Source organism: Cyrtonyx montezumae, unplaced genomic scaffold (genome assembly GCF_038088225.1).
Source record: "Cyrtonyx montezumae isolate F1298 unplaced genomic scaffold, pur_monq_1.0 scaffold_13, whole genome shotgun sequence".
Taxonomy (NCBI): Eukaryota; Metazoa; Chordata; class Aves; order Galliformes; family Odontophoridae; genus Cyrtonyx; species Cyrtonyx montezumae.
This window is the reverse complement of record NW_027071859.1, coordinates 25,211,775-25,238,787: the sequence shown is the minus strand read 5'-3', so window position 1 is coordinate 25,238,787 and position 27,013 is coordinate 25,211,775. Positions and strand designations below refer to the sequence as shown.

The window sequence follows — 27,013 nt, the reverse complement described above, 5'->3', positions numbered from 1 at the left end:
TTCAGAACTCTGATCATCTCCATGGGCCTTCTCAGGATCCCCTCCAACAGCTCTGCATCCTTCTTGTACTGGGGGGCCCAGACTTGCACACAGCACTCCAGGTGGGGCCTCACAAGCGCTGAACAGAGTAAGACAACCACCTCCCACTCCCTGCTGGCCACCCCTCTCCTGATGTAGCCCAGGATACAGTAGGCCTTCTGGGCTGCAAGTGTGCACTGCTGGCTCTTGTCCAGTTTTCCATCCATCAGGACCCCTTAGTCCTTTTCTGCAGAGCTGCTCTCAGTGTGTTCAATCTGCCCTTTGTGAAGCTGTCCTAGCAGTCTTGGATCACCTCCACGTCTCAAGACAATGAAAGGACTCCAACATCTCTTCTGCAAGAAAAATCTGAGAGAGCTAAGACTGTTTAGCTTCTGTCAGAGGATGCTCAGGAGGCATCTCACTGATGTCCATAAATACATGAAAGGAAGGTACAGAAAAGGCAAGTAGGCTCTTTTCATTGGTGCCCAGTGCTAGTGAAGATGCAGTGGGTATAACACAGGAGGTTTCATCTAAATACCAGGAAGCAATTCTGTGCTGTGCTGATGATGGAGCACTGGAGTAAGTTCTCCAGAGACGGTGTGGATTCTCCCTTCCTAGAGATATTCAAAAGCTACCTGGACATGGACCTAGGTCCTGGGCATCCTACTCTGAGTGTCCTTTCCTGGGTTGGGGTTGGGCCAGGTGGACCCAGTGTTCCCTTCAAATCTTGTCAATTCTGTGATAATGTGATTTTTGTGGTTGCAAAATCATAAGTTCAACTTACATTTCAAAGACTTTGCTGTCAGGACTGTACAGGAAAGCATTCATATCATGAAGGTACTTACGCTGCCTACCAGTGACTTTTACAAGGTATGGGTGGGAGGATAGAGGACTGATCTCAAGAGACTTAATTTGGGTTATTAATGTTAGTTGTGTTTTGTACAGAATAACTTTATATTTTCATGTTTCTTCATATTATAGACTTGCGGTAATCTTACGGAAATTGTCCAACTTTTCTTAGTTTTCCAAAATTTGAATTATATACTGATATTAATAACATGTAAAATAGGGATATAGAATAGTACAGTTCTATTATTCATATATTATACATATGATCATATTTGAATTATCATTCATATTCTATACATACAAGATTTAACTAGATGTTTAGTTTCAGAGTTTCATTACTATAAGCTAATTAGAGACAAATAAATTATTTCCCCTCAAACAGCATTTCATGTACTATCACATTAGTGAGAATTTAATGTCCTGTGATAACATTCACATAACTCTCTTCTCGTGTTTTCAGCTGAATGAAACTAGTGAGCCTTGTAGGATATCCAAGGTAAAATCTTATCAAATTTGTAGTTTCATGCACTCAGATATATCTTAGTTTTCTAATTTCTTCTGTATTCTTGTCTCATTTAATTTTAATATCACAAAAACATGAAAAGAAAAAAGATCTATTAGTCTATTTTCTTTACTAATCTTGCAGAGTGGATAATTCACATTGCAAATACCAAAACACCTTATAAGAAGAGATTATAGTTATATATTTAATTCCTTTTCTTCCTCTCTTTTGGTTTACAGTATACTACTGGCAGCTCTGAACAGCTGCAACAATATGAACTATATCATGAATTATGCATCAGCACCTTTAAAAACATGTTTCTGTATCTGCAGCTCCCTATTTGCCCCTGTGAAATTTTTTCTTGCCTGCTAGTCCTGCTATAACAAATATCCTCAATATGTCAGGAGCTGGTGCTGGACATTTAAGTCCTTCCTGAGAAAGGCTGCGTCTGCCATGGCTTGTCACAGGGAACCTTTGCAACTTCCTATTCAGACAAGCTGAGGGCTGAGAGCTCTTAAGTCAGTATGATTTCCTCAGATTTCAGAGTAAGTCAATTGCCAACATTAAGGCAAAAAAAGAGTGTTTGGTTTTATTTATTTTTTTCTGATCCGGAAAGGGCAGTAGCAGTTCCTAAAGCATTTCCATGCTACTAGCAAAAACTGTGCTATGATTGTTAAGTATTTGTTATTTAAAAAATGACTTCAGTAATATACTTGTTAAAAACCTCTCCACAAAATGCATGGGTTTTTTGGAAGATAATTTTTAAAACATGGAATGCTAGAGCAGAATATAATGGGGCATATATTTTTATGTTTCAAGGAGCTGATTCTGTCTCTGCTTGTTAAATACCTGTTGTAACACACACACACAAAAACGTTTTTTGATCCAAATTACAGCTAGACAGGTTTTCAATTTGAATTAGTTTCCACCTAGTCCTCAGCTAGCTTCAGGAAAGCTAATGAAACTAAAAAGAAAACAGTTCTAATTAGTTAAAATTTTAAAAAATGACCTTTAACAGGTACATTAAGGTGGTTTGGCAGCTAATTACCCATTATTCCCTAAAAGTCAAAGAGCTAAAAAGTACAGGCAAAGCAAAAGTGTCCTGTATTTATTTAATATGTTCACATGGAGAAGAGCTTTTCATCTGTATTTTCTTCTGCTCTAATTGTCGTAATACTTTACAAACACTTTAGTGTCAAAACAGTTCAAAATCATTACATTTTACATTTTAAAAGCTCATTACAGTGTTCTTTTTTTCTTTTTTTTCCCCCAAGTTTCTTCAGTGCTGGTTGTTATCAGAAAAAAGTAAAATACACAGATCTCACAGATCTCTGTTCACACTGTAGACCCTTTCATATAATCATTGTACTTTAGATTAAATCTTGCAGTTTTCTTTGCTATTTATGAAGCTGCCAATTCATCTTGTGCATCTGGTATATAAGTGTTAGCAGCAAGTGACTTAGCTATGCCCTGATTCCCCAGCAGCTGGGCTCAGACATTCAATCTATCCATTAGCTTCCCTGTTCCTGGTACCTGGGTGTAGGAGCCCAAGGCTATACCATATGGCAGTTGGTGGTACTTGAATCTATATGCACACACATAGGCACGCTCAGACGTGCACATCCACACACATTCTTTTCCTGGGGAATTTTCAGCCCTATAGTTTCTAAGTGTTCCATTATTCACTCTAGGGTCTAACCAACCAGTTGAGAAGTTGGGCCTCCAATTAGCACATCATCAATGTAACTGATAGATTCTGACTCTTTTGTCCCTTAGCTTCTGAACCAATGCATAGTGAGTGATTGTTGGGGAGTAGTGATATCCTTGAAGTAGATGGATTAATGTTTTTGACATCTTCTCAGGGGAAAGGAAACACATTCTTGTTTGTTTCTCTAAGAGGCATCATAAATTATATTATTGATATCAATATTAGCCAGAATTTCTTGATCTTACTCCTTAATTATGGAAACATTTAATTCAGCCATGTTTAGTACAGTAGCATTTGAATTACCTGTACTAGCATTTAATTTCTGAAAATCAGCAGTGAGCCTCCATTTGCTGACTGGTTTCTGAACCAGCCACACAAGAGAATTATATGATGGTGAGTAGGTATGAACTACAGTTCTTTCATCTGTAAGATCAGTAATGTCTGTCAAAATGTCCTCCTTTGCTCCCAAAGGTAAGGGGTAAGGTATTGCATTAACAATTTTCTGGGGCTAGTTATAATAGCCATAGTGCTGTAGGGATCCAAGACTGGACTTTCAACAAAGCTAATCCTCAACATGAGTGGGAAACAGCCCAGGATCATTGTGACCTCTGTTGGTTTTGTGTCCCTTAGTATCCTACATTTTACTGTTGCTGTGTGCTGTGGTTGGGAGGTGCCAAAAGTACCCATGCCCACCCTCTGACCTGTGTTTTGTCTGGCAATTTGCAGCCATGTTTTCCTCAAGAGCAGATATTTGGGCCCCAGTATCTACCAGTAATGTTACTGGGACTTTGTTAGGATCTAACGAGAAAGCCATCAAGTCCCTTTATGAATTCTCATCAAGCCTCCTTAAATACATTCACCAACCATCCCCAAGCTCATTTGCAGGGGAAGGCACAAGCCATTTCCTGGCAGTAAAGGGAGGGTTGGATTGCCTGGAGGGGCTGGGACCCATGCTCTCAGCCCTTCCTATTCCTATCCTTGGACTTCATTTTGACTAATAACTGTAGATTTTCTAGGAGTTATTGTTGTCTTATTTCTCTCGGAATTCCCTTACTAAGGTTTTCATTGCGCAGCCAATTCCTAAAGTGAAGTGGAGTGAAGTGGAAGTGGAGATGTGAGGGGACAGAAAAATAAAAGTAATACAAGTTTTGGAGGGATCTTTTAAATGACTTATTATGCTATACTACTACTGAGAAATTTGCCAACATAATACAAATTTTCTTGCATTTAAAACATTTTAGTGTTCAACATTTGCTGATATAGAAAGTTAGCTATTATCATCTCCCATTACATGCTCTTACTATTCCTATAAGTTATTCTTACAAGGTCTCCTGTTCTAGGCTCAATAACTCCAACTTTCTCAGCTAGCCATTGTAGGGGAGGTGCTCCATCCCTCTGATTATCTTCATGGCCCCTCTGTGTACTTACTATAATAGGTCTGTGTCTTGTGCTGGACTTCCCAGAACTGAATTCAGTCCTGCACATGGAGTCTCACCACTCTCTGCTGCTCGCACTTCTTTTGATTCAGCCTTTAATAGGGTTGGCTTTCTGGGAATAAGAACTTTCTTACTTTCTGTAATAATAAACGGTCATTCTGGTAATAACTTAGAACAATATAAATGTAATATATTAATATATTCTTCCTGTCTTTAGGAAATTCTTTTAACTACATCCAATACTCAATTTTCTTCTACTTTTCTGAATCCTAGAAATTTGAAGCTATCATACTGAAAATAAAACAAAGATCATAATACATTCTTTTGCTATAAAATTTGCCCATACTTATCCACTATCCATCTTCATTCTAAGCCACTCTCTGCTTATATTGGGATGGTGATCCAAAAAGTAATCTTCATGATACATTTCTAAAAAATATTTTTATTCTGGAGGTATTTTAAATTATTCTTTTACCTTCAGTGTTTTCTTTCTTGTATGGGGAAACAACTGTCTTATTTCTAATCTTTATTTAAAGAACTCTACAGGAGATCTCATCTGCCTTACCTTTGGAGGTAAAATGAGTTCTGTAGCTTCTCATGAGCTGTAGGGAAGTGACTGTACAGAATGCTTTTGCAGGGAGGAAAATTGTCAATCACAGTTTAACAGGATTGCTTTCAAAACCAGGACTTTTAGAAAGTGAGATATGTTATCCCCTGTGATTTGTGTGGGTCTCTTGTTAGTCTGAAAAATACTCACCTTTTTTATTATACTTTTTTTTTTTTTTTACCCTGAGAAGTAATGCCAGAAAGTAGAAAAATGTTGTAAGATCTTCAATCCATCTTTCCTCTGTTACTGAGTACTTCTAATAAGTAGATATATTTATTTCTTTTTCTTTTAATTGGAAGATATCTCTTTGATGAACACAGGCTTAAAGATGGTTGCTGCCACTGTGAAAGATGAGAAATTATCAAAATAGAAGTGTTCTCTCATTTATTCCATCTAGAATAGTTCACAGAGGCTGAATCATAAAGATTCTTCAGTATAAGAAATAGAAGTGGCAGTAACTTCACGCTTTTAGTGGCTAACAACAAAAGCTAACATATTGAAGAATTTTCTTTATTTCTCAACAAGCTAAAGAATATCTCTTTTCATCACAGCTTTATTTCCCATCTCCCCTCTTTTGCTCTATGACATGAAGAAATTTTTATCTTACCCCTGAAAGGAAAGAAAGGCAAGAGGAAGAAGTTGTGGCAATAATAATTGTGAGCTAATAACTCATGAAATTTGAGTTTAAAGAGAGTTGAAGTAGGAAAAGTTTCGTTTCTCAGTATATCAAGCCTACTATATATAAAATGACTAAGAGTTAGGAAACTTTGTAGAAGATGCAGAAGGATATGCAAAATCTAGTAACCGTAGGCTAGCTAGTGAAATAATGCTTTATCCTACCTATCAGTGAATATAATAAAACACACCATAGAGAAAAACTCAAGAAATCATGTATTCTCTACCAGTCTTTTGACAAAAGATTTTTAAAACACTTTCTAATTAAGCTGTGGATCAATAAAAGAAGTGAATAAAGGGCTCCTGTCTGTCTTTACAGTCTAACATCTTGAACATTTATGCTATCGTCTGAAGTTGGTAGAAGTTGTCTTATTAGAACTCCTCTGATTATGTATCTGCAGATCAGCAAGATATAAATAATGAAACCTTCAAGATATATTTGCTGCTCAAGAAAGATGCATTCTCATTGTCACTTTAAGGAAGGCTCTAATCTCAGAGTTTTGCACTTTTAGACACGACAATTTGATATTGTAGCTAAATTTATATGAAATTTCAGCATAGTGCCAGTGGTACTACATGTGCTTCCAAACTTACTCTTCTAGATGTTTAAATTAACAAACTTTGATGAGTCCTCTGAAATGGCTAATAACTTGCATAGAAATCAGAGATGTTCTTCAAAGCTCCCAATTTACGATGTCTTAGAAATAGAGATAGAAATAATTAGAGTAGAAATTCTTTTTTAATTAAAGAACAGCTAAATATGTGACAACTCATATATGTAGTGCATTAAAATTTATTAATAAAAATTTATAGTAATTAATTGTGACCTTTGTCTTTTTGAACTCTATTCAGTAGAATGTTTTTAAATTACTTCATTCATTATGAAATTAGACAAGACAATTTGGGAACTATAGGTGATGTATATTAGATATGATTCTCAAACATCACCCAGTTGCCCAAAAAATAGCATATATATATAAATATAAATAAATAAATATATATATATATATATATATATATATATATATATATATATATATATATATATATAAATGATAAATGTAATAATTAAGGGATATATTACACATTAGAGCAAGAGTTAGAAAACTGTATTATACAGGAGTACAGGAATAGAAAAGGTGGGAGCTTGACTCAACGAAGATCTAATTAATAAAACCTATGAGGAAATGTAGAAAAAATTGATTATTAGTTTGTTTGTATCAGCAGACTGAAGACAGAGTGAGAACATAAGTCATCATATGCACGTATATATATATAAAATCAAGAGATGTGTATGGATTAAAAAAAAGGATAAAAATTATATTAATAAATATATATATGTATATATATGGTGACAGGAGTCTCAGAAAGAGCCAGCAGTGTGCACAGGCAGCCAAGAGAGTAAACCATGTTTTGGGGTACGTTAAAAACAACATAGCTAGTCAATCAAAAGAGGTGATTCTTCTGTATATTTAGCATTGTCGTGACCTCTCCTTGAATCTTGTGTACAGTTCTGGACTCCACTGTATAAAAAGAATATTAAGGTACTTGAAAGCATCCAGAGGAGGGCAACAAAGTTGACAGAAGGGCAGGAAGCTATGTATTAAGAGAAGAGGCTAAGAATACCTGAGTTATCTACTTTGGAAATAAAGAGGGCTAGGAGGTGACCCAACTGTTCTCTCAGGGAAAATGGAGGTGTTTATCTGAAAGAACAGTTCAAAAGAATCCCCACCAACAGATACGTTAGGGAGGAGATCATTAAAGAAGTGAACAGCACTTTTTATGTTGGAACTTTGAGTATTTCATGGTACAAACATTTATGTTGTAAGCAACTGTGCTGATAACAGTTGAAGTCTGGCACTCTTTATTTTGTTATATCTTGCAATATACTTTTTGCCTTGAGAAATTATTACTAGATTGTTAATCTTTGTACATCAACCACACCACATAGCTTGGTATAATCTGCAAACTTTCTGAGAGTGCACTCAATCTCACTTTTCATGTCATTGATGAAGATATATTAAGGAGCATTGGACCCAGTGCTGACCCTTGAGGGACAACACTTGTCACTGATCTCCATCCAGACATTGATCACAACTCTCTGGGAATGATCTTGCAACTAGTTCCTCGTCCATTGAACAGTCTCCCTGTCAAATCTTCATCTTATCAATTTGGAGAGAAGGATATTTTGGAGGACCATGTCAAATGCCTCACTGAAGTCCAGACAGATGACATAAGTGGCTCTTCCCTTGTTTGCTGATGCACTTATGCCATCATAAAAAGCAACAGGATTGGTCAGGCAGAACCTGCTATTGGTGAAGCCATGACAATTATTCCTTATGTCTTCCATGTGCTTTAGCATAGCTTCCATGATCTGATCCATGATATTCTCTGGCACTGAAGTGAGACTAGGAAGTTGGTGTTTCCATGTGTCATACTTTCTACTCTTCTTAAAAATGGGTACAATATTACATTTTTTTTAGTCACCAGGGACTTCACATGACCACCATGACTTTTTAAATATCATTGAGAGTGACTTGGTGGCTACATCAACCAATTCCCTCAGGACTTTGGGATGCATTGGGACCCATATGGATGATTAGGCTCCTCAGGTGGTCGTGAGCCTGATCTTTGCTTACAGCAGGAGAGTCAATGCTCCCCCAGTTTCCACTTTCGGAATCATCTGCTCAAAGTCTGTGTGTACAACATTCACTAGTGAAGAGAGTAGGAGAAATTTTGTTAAATACCTCAGCCTTCTCCTTGTCTGTTGTTACTAGCCTACTGTGTTACCCATTAGCAGGAGTTTGCCCTCTTGGACTTTCCTTTTCCAGTTTATGTACCTATAGAAACATTTCATATTCTTTTTTGTGCCCCTTGCTAAGTCTAGTTCCAATTGTGCCTCAGCCATCCTTCCTAATCTTCACCAGTGGAGGTGACCCGTTGTTGCTGATGCCACTGATGAAATGCACCACCCACTGCCTCACTGTGTTCACATCCACTATTTATTCTCCATAAACATTCAACAAGCATCAGTGAACGTTAATGGGTGCCATTTTCTCCACATGGAGGAACTAAATTCCACACCTTTGCTTCATAGGCATTTCCATGTCAGACATCATTTTATCAGACACTTGTCACGCAGCAACAAAATGTGACAGAGTATTGGCAGGAAGGTTCAATCTCTGCTGCCATACCACTAACATCCACCTCTAACATCATCAGCCAGCATGATAAAATAGGAGGCATTACTTTCAGAGAAGCCCTCCCATAAAATGGGGAAATTTATTATATCCTGATTTTCTTTCATTATGTGTGCAAGTGAAAACAATGGTTCATTTTTAACGTCTTTAAAAAGGGCTTGGGAAATATAATCTGTTCTTAACCACCAACCGTTCCTTGGATAATAGTCTTATTTTTAGTATTTATTAATGCATCCTCCAAAAAAAATGATGACTAATCATATTTTAAAATATAAAAGTATGGCAAGCAATGCTTATAAATCATATCATCCCTTAAAGGAGAGATGGAATTACATATTACGCCATAGTAATCTGCACTTTGGACTCTCTACCATCAACCTATTAACTATTACAGAACATCTATATTTTGTTTCATAGTAAGATATAATCATTAGAAAGATATGATACCAAGTAATCCAGAATAATCCTAATAGTGATTGTTGTGTAGGAGGTCTTGTGACAAAATTCAGTTTAAAACAAAATAAAAATTTTATTTTTTGAAAGCATGTCTAATATCTGATTTCTCCTGTATTCTGTTCAGGTTGTGTACTGTATTTTACCTAAGTCTCCAGCTACATATTAAAATTCATAAATAAATTCTGAAAGAAAGACACACACTGCACCAGGATGCTCCATTATTTACTGTCATTTGTTACTGTTTTGCTGACACAACCATCAACTCTATACACATTATTTTTTTCTGTCATTCACAAATGTATCGTAGATTGACAAGTTATCACGGCACAGAAACCTTTTCAATTTGTTTTCTAAATGAGATAAGGCTTTAGAGACTTTTAAAAATAATGTGAAAGTAGGAAGGCAAGATGTAAAAACATTTGTCTTTCTAAAATACACTATATTTTTAATGTATTAATTTGTATTTTTGAGTTTTAAAGATTAATGTTAAAAAATGCACAAATTGGGATTTATTTTTCTTTAGATAAATATGTGTTTTTTGGTGTGCTATGTCTTTGCTATACATCTTTTTCTATGAGCTATAAAAAAAAAATAATACACTACCTCCATTCAGATACTTTCCCCTCCTGTCTGGCATTTTCTGCTCTTTCTCAAATACGCTTCCCAGAGGTGCCTCCATCATGCCTGCAGGGCCCAGCCATGTCCTTTGGTGGGGCCTCTGGAGACAAATGGGACCACCTATGTGCTGCACAAGGCATCCCCAGCCTTACCTCACAGAGGGGATTGTAATCCCACTGTCAGCATGTGGACATCTGCACCCAGCTCAGTATATCAAAGTACATGTCAGAAATTGGAAAACTGAGTTGCATTTTGCTTATAATTATGCTTACTTTCCTTCTTTTATTAAGATATATAGATAGCATCCTCATCTATTGTAATTAAGCTATACAGTTCACACATGCTGAAAATCTGACTGGCATGGCGTGTGTTTGTTATGCCTCAGTGTACTCGTGTATATTTTACATCTCCACAGCTGAAAGAGTAAGTCAACAACAGGAAGATAATTGATGTACCACATCTTACAATAACACGTCAAAACTCACAAAAGGAATCAAAAACTGAAGTTATTCTACTATAAGCAAAACGTGCGGAAATATGTACATTATTTCCATAATGCTACAAATTTCTTGTTACATTCTGAACGTACTCTCTGTTTTATTTAATGCTTATTTCAGGAGTAAAGGCATGCATTTGTGATGTTGGATAAGAATTGGGTGAAATATAATTCTTTGTTAATAAAATACATAAGTCCTGTCTTCCAGGATACTCTTTCAATGAAATACAGATTTAAACATGTTTTGGTTTTAATTACTGTAATACATTTGGAAGAATAGTTTCATGTTAATAGCACACATAAAGAAAATCAAAGATCACCTTCCTTCCTTGGCAGGTTTTTCAGGACAGTACTGCGAAATAGAAGTGAATGAGTGTGATTCAAGTCCCTGCTTGAATGGTGCTGTCTGTCATAGTGATGTCAACAGATACGATTGCTTTTGCCCTGAAGGTAAATTGTTCAAAATAATTTTATGTTTTTTTCTTTGCCAATTTTTAAAATTACCTGCAGTCTGCAGAACTTTTCAAGACAGTCTTGAAAATCATGGTTAAAATGTACTGTCTATGAAAGTTAGTTATTCTTTTCTGGTTTCATTTGCATTTCAGTCCATCAAGGTGCCAAATAAAACAAGTACACTCATAGTAAATGGAGGTAGATATACTTATTGCTTTTATCACATAAAACCTCATAGTAATAATAAGTGAACAAGTAAAAAAAAAAAGCATAAATTCATTGCATTTGAAAATCACAGGAAATTGAATCAAGAAGCTCACAAAGAAAATATATTATCCTGATGTAATAATTAGCAATTTTCTGACTGAGTATGGGAAGTAGATCATAATGGCCAAAATAATGACTTTGTCACAATTGTTCAGTGCAAAAATGTTAAAACTTACACAGACAAAAAGAATGTGATTTTCAGTAGTTTTGGTCTGTTTTTGTAAGAATGCATGTTGCCGAGGTATCTTAAGTTATGTGAACAAATGAGAAGTTTCAAGAAGAAAGAGGTTCAAAACTAGTTTCAAATCGAAAAACTTTAAAACATTTAAAATTACAGTGTCCTTCTGAGTTACTTTCAAAAGTGAGTTCTTGCTGAATATCTTAATGTCTTTTGTAATTATAATTGTAGTTAAAGAAGAATCAAATCTGTGGCTAACATATTTGTTTCTGCATTTTAAAATGTCTTATATATACTTCAGTTTAATATCAAATAATAATATTTTGTTCATATAGATTGATGGTGAATTGATTTTATAACTTACAGGTTTTTTATATATTTATATAAATTAATACAAGCATTGTGGTGGTGGTGATAACTATAGAAATTCTTCACGAAAGACTAAATTGATGCAGATAATTATTATAAGTGCAGCCTCCATCATTAGTTTAAATTAGAAGCCAAAATAGATATTGACAGGTTATTGAAAATTTACCTTGGAAAAGATCATTATTCTGTTTAGATTGCCTGATCAGCTTACAGAAAAATAAATCTTGGCATCTAAATAGTTTTGTAGCTTACCAGTCACCTGTAAGACATGGGTTTGATTAAACTCTGATTGCAAATGAGACTACTTCTGAATACATTATTAATGAACTCAGGATAATTCTAAAGTTTTATGACTTAAGGATCAGTGGAAATTGGTTCCATGGTCAGTTTGAGAAATTATGAGAATATGCCTTGCACTGAGGATGTTGATAGCATAGCATTAGTCATGGTCTTCCCACAGCCATGGCCTGTGACAGCACTAATGATAGTCATTTTGTAGCATGACCATGAATTAGAATACATTTACAAGACCATAAAATGTCAGATATTGGAGTGGATGTTCTCTTGCAATTTCAAGTATTAAAAAAAAATAAAAATCTTTTGGACTTGTTAGTTTGCTAAGTGTAACTATTGCATGAGAAATAAAAATACAGAAAAATTGGAGAAGTTGCTATTTCACAACTGATTATTAAAAATGACCAGATGTCCAAATCCCAGCACGACTTAACTTCATCTCTTATGTCATCAAACTGGCAGAAGATATACCAATTCTTTAGTCTCATCTGAACAGAAAGTTCAACTATATTAATGAAAATACTGAATAGTAAGATTGTTATTTCAATTATTAACACATTTTAAAGCATATGTACTGGTCAGATGTATTTTTTGTTAGTGGTAACACAGGAAAAGATTTTAGGAAGGTCTTTCAAAAAGACAGATAATTGTATTACAGGAGTGAATCGAAAATTATCTATTCTTTAGGAAAAAAAATACCCAAAGACATGCCCAAAGAAAAGAAGGCACATGTAGCTGAATAATGTCTAGCTCTTGTTTTATTTTTTACAACAAAGGATTTGAAGGTCTTAACTGTGAAATCAACTTCGATGAGTGCACTTACGGCTTCTGCAAAAACAATTCAACCTGTTTGGACCTGATTGCAGACTACAGTTGTATTTGTCCTCCAGGATTCACTGGTAAGATTTATTGTACTCTACCTATGACATTAAGTAGCTAAATGTCAAAAACGTAAACAAAAACAAACGACAACAAATTTGTGATTGTATTCTGTTCAGTATTTTAGCATTAATAAATATAAATTCAACTCTGTTGTGCACTGTTGATAATCTGCTTTTGCTTCCTTACTAATATGATAAAAACTGAAAGCAATGTGTGAGCTGTGTGATTAATTGATGGAAAGAAAAACTATACTTTATCTAGATAAAAAGTATTTGGGTAACACATTATCTGTGAAAAACATTATTTAATCTTTTCCTAGGTAAGCAAGAATAGAAACAACTGGTGGTATTTGTCTTCAAAAGATCATATCACAGCTATACTTTTCTTGTGATTCAGATAGAAATAAGAATACAATTTTAGCAAGAGAGCACTTTACTCTTCAAGAAATATGTCATTAGATCTTTATGATAAATAGCCTGGAAATTGCACAATTATTTGTGTGTCTAACAGGTTTAAGAAAATAGCTTTTGCATTAGTAACAGTCTTCATGAACCTACTTGCTGTGACAAGCAGCTAACAGGATCATGGGGGAATCAATAAAACTGTCTCAGAAAACATGCTATCTTAACATCTAATAGGCTGTGATGTCAGGGACTGGAACACACTGACTTTCAGGTGCTGGTTTCAGGGACACAAATGAGTAGTATTTGTATATAATAAGAGGTAGTAGGAAGATCAGCATATTAGGGGAGGCGATCCTCCCCCTCTACTCTGCCATGGTGAGGCCTCACCTGGACTATTGTGTCCAGTTCTGGGCTCCCCAGTACAAAAAAAACAGGGACCTCCTTGAAAGAGTCAGTGGAGGGCTACAAGGAGGGTGTGGAGTACCTCTCTTATGAGGAAGTCTTGAGTGATCTGGGTTGTTCAGCCTGGAAAAAAGAAGGCTCAGAGGGGATCTGATCCACATCTATAAATATCTTAGGAGCAGGAGGCAAAGGGACGAGGCTGGACTGTTCTCTGCAGTGTGTGGTGATAGGACAAGGGGAAATGGCCACAAACTGAAGCATAGGAAGTTCTGCACAAATGTGTGTGGGAACTTCTTCCCAGTGCAGTGACGGAGCAGTGGCACAGCTGCACAGAGAGGTGGTGGAGTCTCCTTCTCTGGAGACGTTCCAGACCCGCCTGGACGCCTACCTGCGCAACCTGGGCTAGGGAGCTGCTTTGGCAGGGGGGGTGGACTTGATCTCTAGAGGTCCCTTCCAACCCCTACAATTCTGTGATCCTGTGTTTAAGTCAGAAGTAAATAAAGCATCTGAGGTTGATAGTAACACCAATTACGTTCAGTTTAGGAGTACTTCATAATATTTTTAACAATAGTTAAGAATTGGCAAATGGGACATAAGGAATGTAAGATGATACACAGAAATTTAGAATCTGTTAAAGTGCTATTAGTTGCAGTTTCCAAAGATGTCTATGATTTTGCTTGATTCTTGCCAACATATTCTACAATTATTCTGCGTTACAAAACCAAAATGTGCTTTATTTCTTTTTATTTCTTTTTTGTTATTGTTTGTTTGTTTTTTGATAACTGCTGTCAGGAGTTTGCATAGTGTTTGCCTATATCATTTTCGTATCAACAAGAGCATTTTTAATATGATACTTTTAAAAGATGCACTTATAAAATCTTCTATTGCTATACTGAAAAAATCAAAATGGAAAACATAATTTTTCTGTGGTAGGTTTCAACCAGTCAGTTCATAGGTTCATAGGTTCATAAGGTTGGAAAGGACCTACAAGATCATCTAGTCCAACCATCCTCCTATCACTATCCCTACCCAACTACTAAATCAAATCCCTTAGCAAATCCCTTAACTAGGGAATGCAGGAAAAACTGCTCCTATGAAAGTACAGCTACTTTGGAGTATAATGGAGTTTACATTAAGGAACTAGAAATATAAAGAGAATTGTGGGTGCCACAAAAGCTACCCAAAACAAGTTATGTTGTCCTTAGGAAGAAGTCTTAATCCTAGATTCATGCTGATGCGTAGTTTGCTTATAATATATGCCCATTACAAGACAAAATGATTCATGATAAATGACAAGCCAGTTACCAGTGGATCATAGGCAGATTTTAATGGGTACCTTGAGGCTAAAGTGAACTCACAGAAGTTTACTATTACATAATAGTACATTATGAAAAGCTCTGTTTTCTGCCTTAATTCCTCTGCGAGAACTTTCATAATGAATGTGCTTTGGATATAATTTCTTATTTATTTATTTACTTACTTTGGAGAGAGGGGCATGAGCTCCCATAAGAAAACAAGTGAGCCAGGTCACTGATTGAAACTAGAAATGGGGATAAGGGCTCTACTGATTACAATGAATATTTTCCTCATGCTTATGCTGGTTGTGCAATAAATACACAATAAACTGTTGTGGATGTCATTAAATCAGATCTCTCCAAACCTTCTGACAACCACTTCATCCTTCTTCGAAATAGTCTTTGATGCCAAATACTGAATATGTGATCTTGTGTCCTCTATGAAAAGCAAAAAGTAGAAGAATGTAATCCACCAATATGAGATTTGATACAGGGCATACAGATTTTGATATCTTGCAAGTAGCTCAGCTTTCGCTGTTTCCTCGTGGTATCATTCACACTCCTTGTACTTCTGAGTTCTAGCACTGATGTAAATGTCCCTAGAAGATATTACCATAGTAACAGCGGTACATTCAAAATGTTTTTGAATGCAAAAGGAAACACACTGTACATACAAGAATTTATAGTTAATCCAGATAATATTTGGCAATATAGAAATCCATATTATCTAATGGATACAGAAAACCATCCAAATTGTTATACAAAAGAACTTTCTATTAACTACCTGTTTTCTTTCTCATTATGTACATTCTTTCAGTGTTCCTCTGCATCCTAGAGGTGACAGTTTCAGTCTTCTCAAGAAATTGGAGAGATTAGGACATAGTTCTCAGCATATTGAGCCCTTCTCCAAGAGGAAGGTGATGTTCATACTAGGGGTTTCTTCCTCTTTAGTATTAAACTCAGTTGGCTTTTGTTGTATATATACATTTTTTTGGCTGGGTTGCTGCTTATCTGGCAGTGACTGCTGGTGGTGTCACCCCCTCCCCAGAAGGTCATTTGTAGCTGAAGCTACAGACAGGCAGCAGCAGCCAGTGGTCTCTGGCACAGGGGTTAAAGCAGCTAAACATAGCTCAGGTCAGGGCTAGATTGAGCCCCTGGACAATGCACATTCAGCTGTAAGGGCAGTGTTGGGTGGTAGGCAGACAGATGCATGTTCTGATGGAACAGGCATGAATGGTGAGAGCAGGTCTCTTTTGCTGAGGAAAGTCACTTGGACAGAAATAACACCCGAGCAAACTGAGGCTCCTGAGTGGAGCAGGGAGTTTTCTTGCACTGTTTGCTCCCAAAAGCAATTTTTATTGTGAAAATGGTAAATAGATATCTGAGTGCTGGCAGCTTTGCAGCCCACTGCAAAGAGATTCCTTTACTTTGAGCAGATATGCAGATAAAGTGAAGCAGCTTCTTAAGAAGACAAGTAAAAGCTTTTCCCTCCCTATTAAATGAAACCTTGCTCTAAAATGCCCTCTTGTGGAAGTCAACATCTGAGATCACTGTTATTATCCCATAGGAAAGAGGTACTAGACAAAAATTGAAAGATGGCGGCAGTCCTGTCTCCTTCCCACATAATTTTTTCTTATCTTTTATCAGTTAGAAAGCGTTCAAGTACCTCTGGTGGTCGAGGTAGAGACTGTCCATGCCTGTTAGGGTGGAAAGCCTTGTTAAATTAGAACAAGCTCTATTCCATTTATCCAGACTAGATAATTCCAGGGATTATCAGAACCTGAATGTAGCTGAAGTAGGAAATTTCAGTACTAAATATCAATACACTCGTGGTATCTTAAGTAAAAAGATACTTTGAATTAAAGCATCAATCAGGTGGGCTGGTATGGTATTCCCCAGCGATATAAAAGGAAGATGAAATTTTATGGTGTATTGGTTATTGACCCCTTTCAGAATTTGGGTGGGTTTCTTCTGGCAGTATAAATCCTAGGAAATAATTAAAAAATAGTAATTTTGAAGTTAGTGACCTGCACAGAATGCGTATTTTTTCAACTCAAATAACTGATAGGATTATTCTTTCCCTTTGGCCTATTTTAAATTTTAGAGATTACAATTAAAATGATTTCAAACTGAGCATATGTCCCGGCATGTAGAAATGATCCCTATGTTAGTGAAGTGACATCAGTGAATACTGGGAAGAGACAACTCCAAAGGGGTTTATACTTCTCTTGGTTGAGTCACTTCAGTATCTTAACACCCAATTAATTTAACCAGATGAATAGAAACACACAGAAAAATAGCATTGTTTGTTCAGCTGAATGCCATGAGTTATTGATAAGATATTAAAACTAAAGCACAATTAACCAGAAGAAAAGGAGTCCTGTCATGGTCCTGAATTTGCTAAATTTTTTTGATGCATGCTTTCTGGAGGTAAGAGTGATTTGGAATAGAGCTGGAATTGTTTTAAAATGTTGGGAAGAGAAATCCAGAAAAAGAAAAGGCTTATGTCAGCTCCAAGCTGCTGATCAAAGTACCATGTTTTCTCTTGGAGGTAGTCATGGAAATAGATGATATAAATTAGCTGGCTCTGGATTATCACTAATATTTACTTTTTATGTAAGTGATTTATTTTAATCATCACATGTATCCACAAGTCATAGCACAGTTAAAAGTAATTGTCATGATTCTGCTAGGTCTGGTTAGCACTTGGCACTGAATTTTGTTGTAATTTATATGCAAGAGTTTGTTAATCAGGCTTCTTCAATTACATCATGGTCCATATGAATGCTCTGTGGGTAACATAATCCTGGTTTGAAGTTTCCCATCTCTCTCTCATTCTTGTTTGTCATTATCTTGAGATAAGATGAATGAGCAGTCAAAATCTAATATCAGTTGAATGTTGACTTTAGTAAGTCTTTACACTTTACACAGCAGAATAAATACATTTTAAAGCCTTGTATATGTTTCCTGAAGATCAAATCTATATATTTTCCTCTGGTACATCTCATACTATGAGTCTGAAGAATTCCATAGTGGTGATTGTCACTGCAACACTGAACATTTATAAATCAAGATTACAAAATGCAGTGTGCTGTCTTCTAGCTAAACCCTTCAATACAAGGCAAAAGTTGACACCTTTTTTGTGCTTTAAATCTTTCCTCGTGCATTTGATTTAAAGTCTGTCTAAGGCTTGTTTTCAGTGAGTCTGCAAAATCTGTCCTATTTTGGGCAGTTTTTGAACCTAAAGATTTTAGTTAATGTCAGGACAGCTGCGCAGTTTAAAATCACTGAGTCTCTTCATCTTCAGTTCCACACTGATCATCTCCAGTTCTATACTCAATAATTCAAAGGAAAGAATTGGTATAAGAAGTTTTTCAGTGCTTGCCTACAATTAAAGTCACAGATACTCAGCCTCATATGCATCCCATGATTTAGATCGTTGTTCCACATCCCTAGCCCTTAGAGAAACAGATATAGGTAGCCTTTTAACTGATACCTCCATACAAAAAGAAAGTATCTCTGTTTTATCTCTAGGCTGAGTGTTGGTGTCTTTCAGACTAACCTAAAACCTGAAGATAGATGGCTGCACAGGGATGTTTTTTGTTTTTTTTTTACCTGGCCAGCAGAGCTCTGAACCTCTGTGGGCTACTAGAATGGGGCTGGGCTGCTGGCTTGAAGCAATACTCCAGAAGGGAGGTGACCTAGGGCAGGCTTCCCACAGTCAGCTGTGTAAAAGTAAATTTGGAAAATAAACACTATGCAAATGTGAAAAATTATTCAATCTGTATTTCTTTGGTTATTAGAGAACATTTATCCTTGTGTCTAATGCATAAGCATCCCTGCTACCCCTCGAAGGGACTCATCTTAGAACAGTGAGTGCAAAAAAAGAGATTACTCAAGTGCAGAAAAGTCTGTTTAAGTTTCATCATGCTGAAAATTACATTACATAGAAATTTTGATAGGCTAATATATATATATATATATATATAAACTATTGAATTGCAAAAAAGAAAAACAAATCAATGATAATTCTGTAGTAATTTCTTTTTCCAGTCACCGAAAAAACTAGACAGTTTCTTTTGTATGTGGAATCAAATGGCACATCTCTCCAATAATTCTCATCTGCAAATGCTAAGCATGTTTTGTTGAAATTAGAAGATGAATAGTAAAAGTCAAAACCATCTGAAAGAAAAAAAAAAGATGTGAATTCTTCAATCAAAAATTGAATTAGTCTATGTGGGATTTACTTTTTCACTGCTCTACAAGATGTGTTATTAGATTACTTTTTCATTTCATCTTATCCCCTTTATTTTAAGTTGTTTTCTTTTTTTCAATAATGATGGCAATTTTCAAGTATAAAACAATAAATTTAGAACATAAATTAGTAACTTCTTGGGCATGACCGTGTATTTAATTAATTTAGAAAATTGGAACATGATTTAATTTTTTTTTTTTTGCATTAAATTTAAAAAAAAAAAAAGTTGTAGTTTGCTGGGAAGCCCTTATCAGTTTGAAAATGTCTATACACACTCATGTCTAGAAAACCTCATATTCTGCTTAAAGCACAAGTCCAAGACTGGAAAAGATTATTTAAATTCTTTATCTTTCTGAGTTTTTGTAGGATTGTATCTAAATTTTCCTAAAGTACCTACTTTTTCTATAAAGAATTTAACTTATTTTTTGTATGTGTTTTCTTGTATTAAATAGTAAATATATAACTATATATACACAGGTGTCGTACATGACAACATAGAACAAACATTAATATGTCAGTACAGTGAGAACCACTTTCATTTGTTCATCTGACTACATATGTAAAAATAACGTGGATATAAAAACATAATTTCCTTCTGCATTTATTTTTCATTATAACTACCTTAGCTGAGCTGTTGGGACTAAATTTTATGTTATGACATGAATCAGTGAGTGAACTCTGATATGAGAAATCTGTCACCTGACCATTTCCACAGTGCATATTTTCCATTCCTCCCAAACATTCTGTTACTGAACTTGGAAAATGGAAGGGACGTCTTACATAAGAACAGTTTCTTCTAGGTTTGGGGACTTTTTTTGTTCTGTTTTCTAGCAGATAGCTCCTCTTCTGATAGCAACAACCAAAATTAAAAATATTGTTCTTGAACAAAGTGAATTTTTCTGCACTATTTTAACAATACAAACTAGCATTGTACCAGAGGTTTTGATATTTCCCAATATACACCAGGCTGTTTTTATTAAGTGCAACAACTCATCTTTGGGTCCCATTTTTTGGCAGCATCATGCTAGAAAATGTCTGATGTTATCAGTTTCAGAATGGACCACACTAAGTGGTCACTGTATGTTGTGCTATCTTCAGTAACAGCTGGCTTTTTTATTCTTCACTCTTCAGCTTTTGTTTGGATTTTTTTCCTCTTTTTACATTTCTTTCTCAGATCTGCAACCTACTATAATTTCTGATTTTGTTGTATTTGAGGCACTCTGAATATGTGAGGCATTTTTTTTTCATCCCTTCTGTTACCCCTAGAATAGTGTTTACTCAGCTCCTATGTTTCACTAGTACCAGCAATTGAAGACGAGATGTGGCCTTACTTTAGGTCTACATCTGCTCTGTAGAATTGTTATTCCTATCTACAAGTTACTAATAATAGCAAGATCAAACTGTACAAAGCAAAGGAAAACTAAAATAAACAAGGCAAGATCCACCTGGCCTATAGACAAGTCCTAAGGTCTCTTAGCTTGACACAAAACCTGTGTCTTGATGCTGGCAATGGCAAGTCCCTAAGTACTGAGCTACTGGGAGGCTGCAGTGATGACGGGGATACCATCCCACAGTCAGACTCACTACATTTGTATGGTAGGTTTGCCAGGGGCTGCTGCTTGCACAGATCTGAGGAGTGTCTGGGGTGGGAGAGGAAAAGTGTCAAATGTGGAATTGTGCTTTTAAAGCCGTTTTTATAACTTACATCAGAAGTCTTCTTCCTCAGCACTTTTGCATTCAGGCAAGAAACAGAAGTGCACTGATTATTTGCTCTGATAACATCAGAGCAGCACCTGACAGCCAGTTTTACTAGGCACTGCCAGAGCATGTATGCTGCCCAAGAACAACACATATATTTCAGATTAAGACAATGCTACAAGGCCCAGCCCTCTTGAGGTGGGCTGTCTCTGACACGATGTATCTGACTTGCAGAATTCTTTTTAAATTATTCCCAGAAAAGATAACCACCAGCAGAAGGCTATGATAAGTGATTTATTCTGGGAGCATTCTAACAACTCCAATATTGCTGGTTGTATGCTCTCCATTAGGTCTGTTCACCAGAAGGCAGTTAATGTTGCCGATTAACCACCTTGTACTGAATCTAATTACTTAGTTCTGATTAAAGCACACATTGAATCCAAAAGCATTCAATTCTCATTTGAATGCAAGAAGACAAGCCAGAATATGGCTGGCATTTTTTTAGTAGCAATCACCATCAGAATTAGAACTTAATATGAAACACTTTGTTTACACTGTTGTCTTCAACTTTGAGCTGCTATGTCTCACCACCTTTCTACACAAAATGAAGATCTTACAACCCAAGTCTTTTCTTTTTGTAGATATACAGTAATCAAGTCACTTCTTATTTTTGTTTGTTATAAATGGAACATATGGAGATCTGCAAGCTTTCGCCAACAGCATACTTTTTGTGTGGCTGAATAAATAGTGGAGATTTTCCTGCATCCTTTCTACATATTTTTAAATATATGGGGCTTTGAACTGTATGAAACTTCATAGTGTGCATAGGTAAAATTACCCTTAAACATTTTTTTAATACATCAGGAATTCTTATTCGTTGTCCTTGCATTGCAATTGGGTTTGTAGGCTGAACTCATCCTCAGCAGTCCTTTCTAGATCACTGTCACTTTTTCCATATATACAGTTCAGCTCCAATTTAGCAATTGCATCTTTAGCAGATGTGTATTTTTTTAATTTCTTGTATCTGGCATCAGTACCTGATGAGAACCAACTACTAGTAAACTAAAACAATGTATTTTGTAAACAAAGTTAATCACAAAAATTCAATTAATGCATATGCTTGTTTGCTCTCCTGTAGCAGAGGTTTGCTTGTTGTACTGTGCAGACATGAAAGAGAGTGGAAGTGCAGTGTTTTTCAAAATCACTACTGAACTAACGGAGCAAAAATTTTACACCTGCAGAAAATGAAATTCAGAGAAGTATGAAGTGGCTCACTGATCATGTTATGATTTTTTCAGCTGAATGGCAAGGAATTGTGCAATGACTATAGGCTGTGTCAAAAGCTGTATTGCCCCTATCCATCTGTAATTGCAACTGTGTACATACATGGTGTTTACGAAGAATCTGTTACTCCCTGCCAGTATTGATATTTTTATTATGTGCAGTGTGTCCTGTGCTTCTCTTGGCTACTGCATGCCTGGTCTTGCCCCTGGTGAGACTACAGAAATGCATTTAGATAGGGTGACAGAGTGGAGATACAGATCTGGACAGAAGCACAGGGCTCCAAAGTGTGAGCTCTGCTGACACATACCAAGCAATTTAAGACCTTTCCTATTCAGTTCCAAATTTCACAAACGTCTTGACATAGATGACTCTTGCTTACACAACCACTGATTTGGAATGCTTGTCCTACTTTACAGTATCATGACGCATACCAAATTTCAAGACAACTCAGTTCACCATATGAATATAAAAGCCCTTTGATCTTCAGTGTTATAAGCAATTTCCTGTTACATAATCTTAATACCAGAAGAAAACACTAAATATCATCTGTTTCAGCTTCATCCCAGCAGAAATCAAACACTACTAGCGTGTCATTCCTGACATGTTTGTCTCACATCTCTCTCTTAAAGATGTCCAAAGCCATTTCTTATCTTCCTCAGGCAACCTAGTCAGTATGTTATTATACTAAGCATTATGAGTTCCTTAAGATTTAATCTGACATTTTCTCACAGCAGTTTAAATGCATTTATTCTTATTCTGCTGGCTTTGGAAATGGAGAACTAAAGACATTTCTAAAGGCCTTTTTTTTTTGGGGGGGTGGGGGGCAGGGGTGAGGGATGATTTTCATCACATTTCTATTTAAGCTTTCCTTATTTAGACTTAATAGTCCCATTCGTTTTTTGCTTTTCATTTTTTCCTAAGACGTCATGCTTTGTAGTTCTTTGTCATTTTTGGAATGGTCCTCTGGGTAGACTGACTTCATTTCCTCAACAGCGAACTGGTCACAACACAAAACCAGGTGGAGCTCGAGGAGTGTTTAGGCAACACACTCAGAGACAGAGTTTAATTTTCATATCATTCTGTATGGAGACGTGGACTTGATGATCCTTGTGTCTTTTCCAACTTAGGATATTCTGTGGTTCTACAATATTTCTTTAATGCAGCTCACTGGGCAGTGCAAAGCACTGCAAATGAAGCTTTATTCCAGGCAGACAAGAATGGAAATATTAATTTGTGTGTCAAATTGGCTATGTTCCTTTTCTATATCTCAGCTGATTTGGACCAAATTCTATTTTTTTCCTACTTACCTTTTGATCTGATGTATTACAGTATCTTCCACTTGTTCTTACTGGATAAAGAAAACTTTCTATCCCATTTTTCAAAATTTATGAAGAATTCTAATCCTGTTTTCCAACATGATTTTTTAGATTATTCTACTGTCCACCATTCAGATTGCTGCTGAAATGGAATGGAACTGTTTCCATTGTAGATCTCTTCCAAAATCTTTGCAATTTTTTCATCATTTTGGAAGTAAACCACTGAGAACTAATGTACAAACGTGGCTAGCAAACAACTTTTACATATTTAGTAACGTTGTCTTGACATTACTATCTAGTCCAGTTATCAGTATGTCACGTGAAATAGGAGAAACATTGTTGAGATGTGGAATAAAATATACATTACTTTATTTTAATCTACTATTATATTTTAATCTGTCTAAACAACAAACTCCTCTGAACATTCTCTAACCTGTCTTCTCTATTTAACGCTGAAGTTTTGCTCTTTTAATCATAGGTATCAGTTACAATAATGGTCTGCTTGAAGCTGACCTTTTTACTAACAATTGAGAAAAAGAAAAAAAGATGCATTCAACAATTTGGCATGTTTGCCAATTATCAGCAGGTATCTTTCTCCACTGAACTGCAAACCGTACCTTTCTTTCATCCTTACTGCTGAAATACATACAGTATATCTTGCTACCCTGCACATCCTATGATAGTTAGATAATATTCAGCATCTTCACTGTAGTAATTCTATGCTTACATGCTTATGCTGTACTTCTTAGGTCACCCTTCTAATTGTAGGTTAGTGTCTAAGAAGACCTAAGAAGTAGGTTAATAACAAGTAGGTAAATAATAGTTAACTCTCTCTCTTAGAGGCTAACCTGACCTATTTTGTTAGTTGTAAATTTTCATCTTTCAGAACCGATAAGGTGCTAACCTGGTCTCCTAAAATCCAGGGTGTTTCTTACACAAAAAAATCTTAAAGGTAAACTTAAGCAGCAACATCCTTAATTATTCTTTTATTTTAGTTCAGCCTCTCAGCAGGTTTGACATCACCACCTTGCTGCGTTTCTTGTGATTTTTCTGAATTGCTTTCCTTGTATTCTTTACTCCTCTTCCCTTCTCCTGCATGGATATAGATCACTCTCATTCAAGTTCTTCATTTTATTTTCTTAATATTCGAGATTAGTCTGTCCTTTTTCTTGGAATCAAATCTTAGACAATGTGTGTTGTAGCTGCATTTTCTATTATTGAATGAAGAGGTTGCCAATAATGCATTCAAAAATCCTTGGATTTTTTTTTTTTTTATTGATAATACCTCCACAGAATTACATTCCTGGAAGACATTACCTATCTCTTATGTCTGATTTGAGTGGTACAAGTATCCTTCCATCAGTTTGTGAGCAGAATAACAACCACCACTTGCTTACATCAGTGCTAGCTCCAGCTTTCTTTGTTATTGGAGCTATTATATTATCTAAAGTTGACTCTTGATTTTGGATCAGAAGGATCCCAGTATAATTATCTTATAGCATGCCATAGCTTGCTCTAAATTTATTCAGTGCCCAATAGATAGATGTGGATATGTGATAGCCTGTGGATTTTTTTTGTGGTATATTGATGAGTTAATTGTTTTCACATATTTGTATTCTAAATATTCTCTTCTCAATGCACTTTCACTTTTTTTGTTTGTTTGTTTGTTTTGTGTCAGATTTGAAATAACTTGAAAGAAAGAGCTGATCAAATTTGTGATTGTCTGTTCTAAGAATTGGGTTTATTTATCTAAGTAAGGAAGCAAATTAGAATTTTTTTTTCTTATTATTATTGTTAGTGAGGCTATTAAAAAGTTCTTAAATGTGGCAGATAGTTCTAGTAATTACAGTGTTGAGATGTAATGCTAGAACACACAAAGAATACATTTGCAAATGCAGCTCATACTTACTCCTTTACAATATTTAATTTGTTAACTATCAGCTATGATGTATGAACAGCTCGAGTTTTAAAGCTGTCAAGCAAAAATAAAATAGTGTTTCAAACCCAGAAAAGTTAAATTATGCAGTTGTCATTTCTACTCTGAAGCAGCTTTTCTGCTTTCCCAAACCTAGCATGATTTATCGTTTTAATGTTTCATTTTCTTTTCTGTCAGACAAAAACTGCTCCACAGATATTGATGAATGTGCCTTCAAGCCCTGCCAAAATGGAGGCCATTGCCATGATTTGATTGGTGAATTTTACTGCAGCTGTTTGCCAGGTAAGAAGTCAGGTGCTGTTATTTTGGTGAGAAATGTTCTGTAGTATTTCTGAACGAAATATAGTTTTTTGGTTTTTTTTTTGTTTTTTTTTTTTTTAGAAGCTCAGATATTTAAACTTTTTAAAGTCATTTATTTTGCTTGAAAAGAGAAGGACCAAGCAGAGACTCTTTAAGTGTACTTGACAATTGTTATGTGGCTAATGCCACCAGAATTTGCTTTAAAACATAGCTTGGATCCCAGAAGCTCTGCCTTGCAAAATGCTGATGAAGAGTCTTGGTCTGTTAGTGTTATTCACTGAAGAATCATTAAAGAATTCTACATTTCTAAACCTTTCCTATAATCAATGTTCTACTTGCATTCTGGTTTCCTTCCTTTCTACCTGGAAAAATGATTTTTGAAATTTCTTATTGAAGAAACAAATGACAATATAAATGTCAGTTGTAGTCAGTGTTGCTTGCATTGAAGAGAGAAGCCATCATAACTAACTGAAGCCATCAATAATACCCGATCCATCTTTTTCTGTTCTAGAAGGCTTGGATAGTTATTATCAGATATACAGTATCCTACAAGTATATGAACTTACATACTTCATTGTGGCTTTTCTGTTTGTTTGTTTGTTTTTTCTGTAAAGCTAGATTGATGCTATGGACCAGCTTCTATATGTAGAAATGTAATACATTTTAATATAATCAACTCATTTAAATGTAATAATTTTATGATATCCAATTATTTGCATTTCTGCTTTTCATTCTTGAGGGTCAACTAATGAGAGTGATTGGAAAGAAGTCACTAAAATAAGAAAACATAGTGTTTTTTCAGTTGCAGTTCTTTCATAGTGTTAGGGCATTTGCATTAAAATTTGTTCCGTCATGTCAAGTTAGCTATTTAGGAGTATCAAGCTTATGTTTGAATTGAAATATTTCCCTGTAATGGATAGAAAAAAAGAAATGGTTAAACTATTATGTCTATATAAAACTAATATGTTTTTTATGTAAGAGATTTAAGAATCAAATACAAGTCATTACATCTAATGTCTAAATAGCTTGAAACATATTAAAGTGTAAAATGTAGGAATAGCAATCACAAGAAGCACTGCTACTAAATCACAACATACATACATAAAAATAACATC

General features: G+C 35.6%; 1 protein-coding gene across 1 annotated transcript in view; it reads left to right on the top strand.

Annotated features, from left to right (window-relative positions):
• Positions 1-27,013, top strand: part of EYS (eyes shut homolog) — a 718,119-nt gene that overhangs the window by 163,076 nt on the left and 528,030 nt on the right. Inside the window, exons 12-14 of the mRNA XM_065730862.1 lie at positions 10,902-11,015; positions 12,903-13,025; positions 25,776-25,880. Coding sequence (XP_065586934.1) covers positions 10,902-11,015; positions 12,903-13,025; positions 25,776-25,880 — 342 coding nt within the window. The remainder of the gene's footprint in view (positions 1-10,901; positions 11,016-12,902; positions 13,026-25,775; positions 25,881-27,013) is intronic.